General features: G+C 36.3%; 3 protein-coding genes across 4 annotated transcripts; 2 read left to right on the forward strand and 1 right to left on the reverse strand.

The window, feature by feature from the left end:
• Positions 1-34: 34 nt before the first annotated feature.
• On the reverse strand, positions 35-2,661 carry LOC106655751 (metaxin-2). 2 transcript variants are annotated; one of them, XM_014376299.2, is made up of 4 exons: positions 2,347-2,655; positions 1,625-2,204; positions 1,015-1,149; positions 35-576 (listed from the first exon to the last, which is right to left on the reverse strand). In XM_014376299.2, exons 1-4 carry the CDS (start codon positions 2,390-2,392, stop codon positions 528-530), a joined length of 810 nt encoding a protein of 269 aa, XP_014231785.1. In that variant the 5' UTR covers positions 2,393-2,655; the 3' UTR covers positions 35-527. The 2 variants fall into 2 exon arrangements, 1 of the variants encoding a protein (XP_014231785.1); XR_001339462.2 differs by lacking the exon at positions 35-576 and adding an exon at positions 1,238-1,542 and having other exon boundaries at positions 1,058-1,149; positions 2,347-2,661.
• A 1,483-nt stretch (positions 2,662-4,144) lies between these two features.
• On the forward strand, positions 4,145-6,189 carry LOC106655721 (intraflagellar transport protein 52 homolog). The gene is made up of 5 exons (XM_014376245.2): positions 4,145-4,635; positions 4,713-4,930; positions 5,009-5,117; positions 5,188-5,467; positions 5,536-6,189. Exons 1-5 carry the CDS (start codon positions 4,469-4,471, stop codon positions 6,055-6,057), a joined length of 1,296 nt encoding a protein of 431 aa, XP_014231731.1. The 5' UTR covers positions 4,145-4,468; the 3' UTR covers positions 6,058-6,189.
• A 461-nt stretch (positions 6,190-6,650) lies between these two features.
• Positions 6,651-8,339, forward strand: LOC106655715 (nuclear transcription factor Y subunit gamma-like). Its single transcript, XM_014376238.2, has 4 exons — positions 6,651-6,810; positions 7,058-7,196; positions 7,275-7,892; positions 7,966-8,339. The coding sequence occupies exons 1-4, from the start codon at positions 6,788-6,790 to the stop codon at positions 8,134-8,136; spliced, it is 951 nt and encodes a 316-aa protein (XP_014231724.1). The 5' UTR covers positions 6,651-6,787; the 3' UTR covers positions 8,137-8,339.
• The last annotated feature ends 246 nt before the right edge of the window (positions 8,340-8,585 follow it).

Raw genomic sequence — 8,585 nt, forward strand, 5'->3', positions numbered from 1 at the left:
TGATTAAAATATCCGAGTCTGAATGTACATAAAGTCAGAAAAGCCTGATAAAGTGAAAGTGTGAATCAGAGACTAGAATCATGTTGGTAGGATGTTTTAAAGAAGCAGGATATAGATTGAACTGATTTTAAGCATAATTTTTTTATTACTATTGTAAAAAAAAAAAATAAATATCAAAAATTCTTTAAAAAAAAAAATTATAAAAATAGCATTTTTGATCATAAAATTCATTATTGTACTACACTTTACACCTTCAGTAGTGTATCTACAAGTTTTCATAAAAAATTTACTTCAGATCACATTGGCACCAAAAGATTCAATGTATAATCTTTTCAAGATTAATGTGGTCTTACTCTAGGTCTTAAGAGTTCTATAACTTTTTTATATTATGGCAGGTACTTGAATAAAATTGTAAATCTATATGTTTGAAAAATATTATACACAAGGAAATCTTTGTTATCTGTATATCGTGAATGTGACTGTTTCTTCATGAGTAGTGACCCCATTACATAATTCTTGTCTCCAATTCATGAGTTCATAATACTATTGATCCCTATAGCATGAGGTGAAAAAATGCTGAAACACGTTATTTTTATGTCAAACATAATATATTATAAACAATACAGTTAAGTAGTCAACAAGAAACTTTATATTTTCTATGAACAAGTTCAGTTTATAAAACTATAATATTTTCTATTTCATGATTATTTTCATTGCTAAAAACGTTCAGTATTATAGATATTTCAGCTGTTTGAATTTTGCGTACACCACGTGTTACAAATTAAAAATCAAATGCTTAAAAACAAAACATCAATATGTACAATATGGTACTAACAATGCTTAATATAATACAGTAATTATTGCACACAACAAATTCGACCAGGAAAATACTTGACTGTTGAAGAATTAGTATAACAAAGAAATTTTATTTCATCCATGTCTGTGTAACACAATTCAATGTACCCAAAATTCGAACAGTTAAGCCACTTCTAGTCTTCAGATTGTCGAAAATACCTATTCTCAATATCTCTGCAGTGTCGAATGAGCGTAGGATAGCTTCTGACTATTGATCCCAGAACGTTGTTAGTTAACGGCGTTGTTATGATACTAAAAATGTGTCCAAATACCAATGCATCCAATTCATTAGGTCTGATTCATAATTGTAACAAAAATAAAAAGTTAATTAATTGTGAGGAATTTGGTTTTTATTACAATAATATATTTATAAGGTACTAACTAATTTTGAAAAACTTGAAAAAGTTACAAGATTGCTTTCATTTTAATTTTTAACAAATATGTTTAAGAAAATATTAACATAATACTTCTACAATAGATTCTTCAGATGATAATGGAATAACTTCAAAACTTTCTAAACTATGATTAAGAGTATGGTTAAAATAGCATTTTTTAATAGTATAAGCATGATCAAGGAGTCGAGGATAACTGCGGATGATTGTGGCAATATCTTGGACAGGTGAAGGAAGATTTGATGTTGTTAAGGTGTGAACATGAGAAAAAACCAATGCGTCTAATTCATTTGGACTTGAATTGAAAAAAAAAAGAAAAATTAATTATAAAGAAAGAAAATTAATTAACTATATTTCATTGTATGAAAATGACTTACTTGTTTCCAAAGAAATATGGTTTATCCTCCAACCTTTCAGAAAGCGATTCACAGCACTTCTTAACATCCTCAAACACATCATCAAGTTTTTTATTTTTATAGCCCAAAATATTGAGCCTTTTGATAACTTGATTTCTCTTTTGCCAATTCAGCATATGATTGAGGGGCCATGGGTAAACGCTACCATGCCTCTCTTTGGTAATGGTTTTGTATGTATCCATGTGATACCAAGTAACGTACAGCTCCGAGTTGTAAAGCACATTATTGACCAATGACAGGAAGGCCCTCAAGTTGACTTTATCTTCAGACGACAGACTCTCAGACAAGTTGGTGCCTTTGCTGTTGAGGAACGAGACGATATTGTCGAAATCCGGCACGACGAAGGCTCCACATTTGATGAAGGGCACTCGTCCAGAGGGCGACATAAACTCGGCGTTCCATCTGGGTTCGATCGTAAAATCGAGATTACACATCTTCAGATAGGCCTGTACTGCCAAACAATTGGCATTGTCCGGCAGAAGTATTTGCTCGACCTCGTAAGGTTGATACAGATGAATCGGCTGTGGCCATGGCTCCTGAGCTGTAATTAAAGAAAGTATCAACTTTAGACTCACGAAGTTATATAGCAGTCAAGATGCACCCGCAAACAGGTTATAATATAAATTGAAGACAAAATTTGGCGAGTAATGCTGCACATAAAAATGATATTCTGATTGTGTCACCTCCTAAGCCAGCGTCCCAGGGCTCCAGTAACGTCGAGTTCTGCATGATGCAAAAAAATCTATCAAGCTCGTTTTACTATAACTGTTTCAGACTAGCTCAATATTGTATACACACTCTCCAGAGAGTCGCAGCAGACTTATTATATTATCGTGAGAAAACAGACGAAATCGTGTCAACGCGATGCTCTGAAAACTAAAGCTAGGCCAGCAGGCAGAACTTTGGAGTCGCGCGTTTTGCGGGCCGGCGCATTGGCATGCAGCAAACATGTGCCCCCCGTTGTGCCAGTGCGATCGACGTTGCGCGAAAAAACAAACAAATCGACGCCCTTAACCCATAATATGTAAGGCGCCGTGTGAGATAGCAGACGCTTAAATATAGTTTTCCGGGTAATTTATTTTTACGCGAAAGTCGCGAGCTGCATCGTGCATATTATACAATACCGACTCGATGCATTAAATACAATTCCATTGTTATTTTAAAGTTTTACTTACGATGAATGTCCAGATACTTTTCACCACATATCGTGACGAAATGGCGAATTTTTTCAAGTGGATCGTACTCCTATAGAATTAAATTGTAAAGTCGTTTCTGTGTACATCGAAGTCTATTGAAAAAATTCAATTATCAATTGGAAAGGCATTTAATAACCTCTTCATTAAGTTGCTCCTTAAAATTTTCATACAGAGACTCGTATGCTCCTATTTGCTCGCCGATTTTAGCCGCTTTCTCCGCCGGCTCGCAATCGCCTACAATTTTGTCTTTATTCATTGCTGAGAAATGATTAAAAAAATCGCACAGAAACGTGTGAAAATTTTCAACAAAAATTTTGGAGTAAAAAACGGGTGGAGTAAAAAGTACGCGACGCGAGACTAAAATTTTTAAATACTGTTTATTGGTATGAGCTTGGCATTTTGGTCGATTGCTTTTTGTTCAATTAAGCAGAAAAGCTCCACCTTATACAGTAAGTGTAGGTTCTCTTTGACGGTTAATATATAATATACTTATGTTAATTGTTAATTTGTTATGCCAGATTGATGAAAAGCTTGCAGAAGAGAACAGAACCAAAACACGTGATATCGTGCAAAAGGTATCTTTTTTTGTTATTTTTTCTCTTTTACGAATAATTATCATTAATTTTTTTATGTTCTCCACGAATTTTTTTTAGAAAATCAAGTTAATGAATTTAAATGAACCTCTTTATTATTACTATTTTTAAATATTTTTGTTCCGATTTATATGTTTATCAATTTTCAATTATATATTATGAAAATAAAATTAATGAAATAAATATTTTTGATAAAGAATAAAAAAATTGCTCTGCATAAATTCTGCAAGTAAATGTAATAATTTATGTAAAAATTTCATCAAGAAAGGAGGGATCAAAAAGAGTTGGACAAACATACTTTCATTCTGAACAGTAAAAATTTTAAATTGATAATTCATTTGCAATGTATTTAATTTATGAAAACCTTAAGAGCCATTAATTTTTCAAAATATCGAAATGAGACTTTGGATTTATGAGGGAAGCTTGAAATTGTATAATTCTGTTCAATTTTTCGGCAAAATTCCATTTCACAGGATTTTTCTTTTGATTGGCAATTTTTTTTTTCAACTCCAGAATTTCAATTTTTCATTGAGATATGGCCTTTTCTATAAATTCTTTCCGTATACTTTGCCTTACACTATAGTTGTATTATACACAGTGTGTAAGATGTTAGATACTTTGAATGAAACGACGATTCAAGCGGTATATAATTAGCGAAATTAAACGACTCGTTTGCATACAATAGGGTAAAACTACAATATCTCGAGGGGGATATAAAGTCGCTAACTGAAGCAGCGATGAAGGCATAGTTTTATATATCTTTTGATATGACGCCGTTGCCAGTGGCAACTAATCGCCATTCGCCTCGTCCTCGCTGACCGTCTGCACGCACACACAAACTCGCGTGTAGTCGATCGAAAGCACAAAAGCACCAGCTTCCCCGACGACTTTTCGTTCGATTTCGAGGCAAAAACAAAAGAACAGCAGACAAAAACTCTCAATAATGGTGAGAATACAGACAATTGTTGAGCGTCAATAGAAAGAGACGATAAGAAAACAACGAACGATCGGTCAATATGACAATGAACTCGTTACCCGTTGGCACGAATGACAGCGGTTCCGGCGGCGGTGCCAATTCGTCCAACAACGTCGTCATCTTCGACGTGTCGAAAAACGAGAGGAAGCTGAACGAGGACTTCAAGACTCTGCAGCGTAAATTAAAACCCAAATGGAAAATTATCGAGTGAGTAGATGAAAAAAAAATCACGAATTACACGATCATGCCACGTGCGCTGTTTTTTTTTTTTTTTTTAACCGAAGAAACACAGACGTCCTGAGCACGGAATTTCTGTCTACCGGAAAAGTGCTACTCCTGGCCGGCCCAAGGAGCAAATTTACCGAGCTGGAGATGAATTCCATCCGGGCGTTCATCAACTCGGGTGGAAACGTCCTGGTTATGCTCGGCGAGGGAGGAGAAAAGAAATTCAATACCAACATCAACTTTCTGTTGGAGGAATTCGGAATCATGATAAATAACGGTATGAAAAATAAATTATTATGTTACGAATAACGTTATTATAATTATCGTAATTATTTTTCAAATTGTCTCGCTGAAGACTGCGTCGTGAGAATGAATTATCATCAAACTTTGCACCCCAAGGAGTGCACAATTGCCAAAGGCCTATCGAACAAATCGGTTTTCTCAAAGAATCGCGACGACAAAGAGTGAGTAATTGATCAAATCGAGACAGACGAATCGTGAAATTGTCCGAATGCACGCGGACTCTTTTTGCAGCTCGAAATTTTTGTACCCGTACGGGGCGACGTTGAACGTCGTCAAGCCGTCGATCGTCGCGCTGTCGAGCGGCAGCATCACGGTGCCGACGAATCGGCCGATCTGCGCCTACTACTCGTCGAGGTCGACCTCCGGCAAGCTCGTCGTGCTGGGCTCGTTCAAGATGCTCAGCGACGCCTACATCGACAAGGAGAGGAACGACGCGCTGCGCGACATGATCTTCGGCTTCTTCGAGGCCGAGCCGATCGAGACGTCGGAGATGCACGGCGACGACGCCGACGTACGTCCACGATACATCTCGCGTGCCCATGTATAACTCCTTACTTACTTGGGCTGTTTTTTTTTCAGTACTGGGAGTACAACTTTGTGCCGGACGTGACGCAGCAGGCCGAGCGACCCCGCGTCTGCACCCAAGACCTCGAGAGCGTCGACATGCCGCGCGAGTACACGAAGCTCTTCAAGCACGACCTGTACTCGATCAATCTCGACATGGTGCCGGCCAGCCTCAAGGCCTACGACGATCTCGACGTCAAACACGAGCCGCTCAGCCTGATCGCGCCCAACTTCGAGACGCCGCTGCCCGCCACCCAGCCCTCGGTGTTCCCGCCTACCTTTCAGGAGCTGCCGCCGCCAGCACTCGAGCTGTACGACCTCGACGAGGCCTTCAGCTCGAATCTGCTCAAGCTGTCGCACCTCACCAACAAGTACATGGCCGGCGAGGACTCGGCCAGCGAGAAGGAGCTCGACTTTTACGTGCGCGAGTTCGGCGCCATAATGCGAATAAACGAGGCCGAGACCACGCCGACGGCTCGGCAGATTCTCAACAGCGTCTTTTTGAAGATAAGCACCTGCAAGTCCTTCCGCAACTGAGAGAGCAGAAAAACCCATGTATTTTTAAGGATCGCCTGCAGTGTCTCGATGCCAAAGTCGTGACACCTGCGACATCCTGCAACTTGTTGAATATGTCTATTCTATCATTTACAATTTTAATAAAAAATAATATTTTCGAAAATTACACCGATTGCAGACTTATGAAAAACTCCTGCACAGTGTAGAAAAGGATTGATTTTTCAGTTCTCGCATGATTTAAGCATTTTTCTTGCGCAATTTTAGTTCAAAAATACAAATCATACTTTTATCAAAAACCAGCCAACCCTACTAATATTGACTGATCCATTGATGTAATCAAAGCGCAAGTAGTAGACTTGATCATTCATCTTTATTACCCGCAAACGATTTATTCAGTTTCCACATTCATCATTTAAACTCCTGAAACATTTTTAACAAATTACAAAGAGATTTATTATTTTTATCATTTACTTTCCTGGCATTCGAGACTGTGAACTTTTGAATTTGCATCGAAGAAATCTGTTTTATCGACGAGTTTGTTTGTTTATATGTGCGTTTCACTGTCCGCGGTCTAGGTTGCGCTTCGGTCTGTTTGTCATTGCTTGCAGTCAGTGTTTACGCGATAAAATAGCCGCAACGCAGACTTTGGCTGCTTATAGAATAAAACTTGTGGAGAAAAACTTGTTATTGTTACTAAAAAGTATTATGTGAACACGAACTTATAGCATCTACGGTGCACAAAATTGCAATCATGTCGTTTTTTGTTGTTAATGCGTAAGTATCAATTCTTTCCTTTTGAATATTGAGGTTACGTCCACTTGCATTGTTTAAACAATAAAAACCGTAAACAGTGGATTGCATTCGATTTTATTTGCAGTAAATTTAGTATTTTACTTGATTCATAATTTTTTACTTCTTATAATTTCAGTTTACTTTTAAAACCACCCAAATTTAAAAAATTGTATAATAGCATTTGCTTTTTAATGTCAAAATTTTTAAATTTCTTTTTCTTTTCATTCAGTGGTAATCAGGGAGACAGTGAAGTGGAAGGTGATTCTAATGGAGATCTACAAATTGCTTCACCTGGAAGCTCGGAATCACAGCTTGCTCTTGCACAGTTTTGGCCAAAAATAACAGAGGACATAAAAAAAATAACTACTGTTAGTATTTTTTCATGTAATACATTTTTTAGTAATAAATGAAGAAATTTCATGTACAAACATAAAAAATTGTTGCAGATGGACTTAAAAACACAATCATTACCACTAGCAAGAATAAAAAAAATTATGAAGCTTGATGGTGATGTTAAAATGATTAGTGCTGAAGCACCAATGTTGTTTTCAAAAGCAGCAGAAATTTTTATTCATGAACTAACACTCAGAGCTTGGGTGCATACTGAAGATAATAAAAGGCGGACTCTACAAAGAAATGATATTGCAATGGCAATCACCAAGTATGACCAGTTTGATTTTCTTATCGACATTGTTCCCAGAGATGAACTGAAACAAAGCAAAGCTCAGTCCGACACAGGAGTTAAAACATCCATGTCATCTGATCAAGTGCACTATTATTTTCAATTAGCTCAGCAGCAAGCATCTGCAAATCAAACCGTGCAAAATACCGCAACATCTCAACCCATTCAAATAGTACAACCCAATTCTGGGCACATTCAAACAATCAATATAGGTTCGGCTGTAGAGCAAGATAATACACAAGCGCTTACTGTTCAAACATCCCCAACGACAGGAGGACAAGTAATACAATTGCAGCAGCCTCAGCAAACAGCTGTACAAACAAGTGGTTTACAAATTGTCCAGCAAGTTGTTACTCCAAGTGGGGAAATTCAACATATACCTGTAAGTCATTGAAAAAAATGTATTTGATTTTATTTTTGCCTCTCAATCTTAAAGTTAAATTTGAAATGTATAGATTCAACTATCACCACAACAACTGCAAATGATTCGAATGCAAGTTCAAGGGGGAAACACTCAACCCATAATAATACAAGCTCCTGTACAAACGCAACCTCAGTTAATTCAAGTTGCACAAAATGGACAGGCACCAGTATTTTTACAGGCCAGTTCATCTGAAAATGAGTGATTGCATAAAATATTTTCATTTTTAAAATATTTGATTCCTTGTAACTATTAAAAATATATATAAATACTATAAGTATGTTAGTTTATATAAATCTAATGACTGTAAAATTTTAAATGAATCTAAAGAAAATATATATAGTTCTTAAAACTTAAATATAGTTAAATGTCAATAAACCATCAAAGTTAAATTTAAAATATTCTACGTGTAATTAAAAACTTTATTTTATAACATCTACATATGCTCAAAAATGATACCAAAAATGAACAAGACAAAAAATAATACATTCAATCAAATTCAATCAATACATTAAGTTAAAAACTAATTTAATTGATTTAATGGATTTATGAAATGCATGATACATCTGCCAAGAAAAAGTTTCGATATTCTAATTATGAGATCGAGCATTGTAAATTTCAAAAAATTTCCAATTAGTATAAAAATAAAAGTTA

The sequence above is a fragment of the Trichogramma pretiosum genome, unplaced genomic scaffold (assembly GCF_000599845.2).
Source record: "Trichogramma pretiosum strain Unisexual culture from Peru unplaced genomic scaffold, Tpre_2.0 scaffold125, whole genome shotgun sequence".
Lineage (NCBI taxonomy): Eukaryota > Metazoa > Arthropoda > Insecta > Hymenoptera > Trichogrammatidae > Trichogramma > Trichogramma pretiosum.

Excerpts from the sequence above, each read along its gene's own strand:
- LOC106655721 (XM_014376245.2), top strand. The coding sequence starts at position 4,469 with ATGACAATGAACTCGTTACCCGTTGGCACGAATGACAGCGGTTCCGGC. Across the intron at positions 4,636-4,712 it reads CCCAAATGGAAAATTATCGA|AAACACAGACGTCCTGAGCA; the intron begins GTGAGTAGATGA and ends TTTTAACCGAAG. Across the intron at positions 5,468-5,535 it reads TGCACGGCGACGACGCCGAC|TACTGGGAGTACAACTTTGT; the intron begins GTACGTCCACGA and ends TTTTTTTTTCAG.
- LOC106655751 (XM_014376299.2), bottom strand. The coding sequence starts at position 2,392 with ATGCAGAACTCGACGTTACTGGAGCCCTGGGACGCTGGCTTAGGAG. Across the intron at positions 1,150-1,624 it reads CCATATTTCTTTGGAAACAA|ACCTAATGAATTGGATGCAT; the intron begins GTAAGTCATTTT and ends ATTATGAATCAG. Across the intron at positions 577-1,014 it reads TGCAGAGATATTGAGAATAG|CATTTTTTCACCTCATGCTA; the intron begins GTATTTTCGACA and ends AACGTGTTTCAG.
- LOC106655715 (XM_014376238.2), top strand. The coding sequence starts at position 6,788 with ATGTCGTTTTTTGTTGTTAATGC. Across the intron at positions 6,811-7,057 it reads TCGTTTTTTGTTGTTAATGC|TGGTAATCAGGGAGACAGTG; the intron begins GTAAGTATCAAT and ends CTTTTCATTCAG. Across the intron at positions 7,893-7,965 it reads GGGAAATTCAACATATACCT|ATTCAACTATCACCACAACA; the intron begins GTAAGTCATTGA and ends TGAAATGTATAG.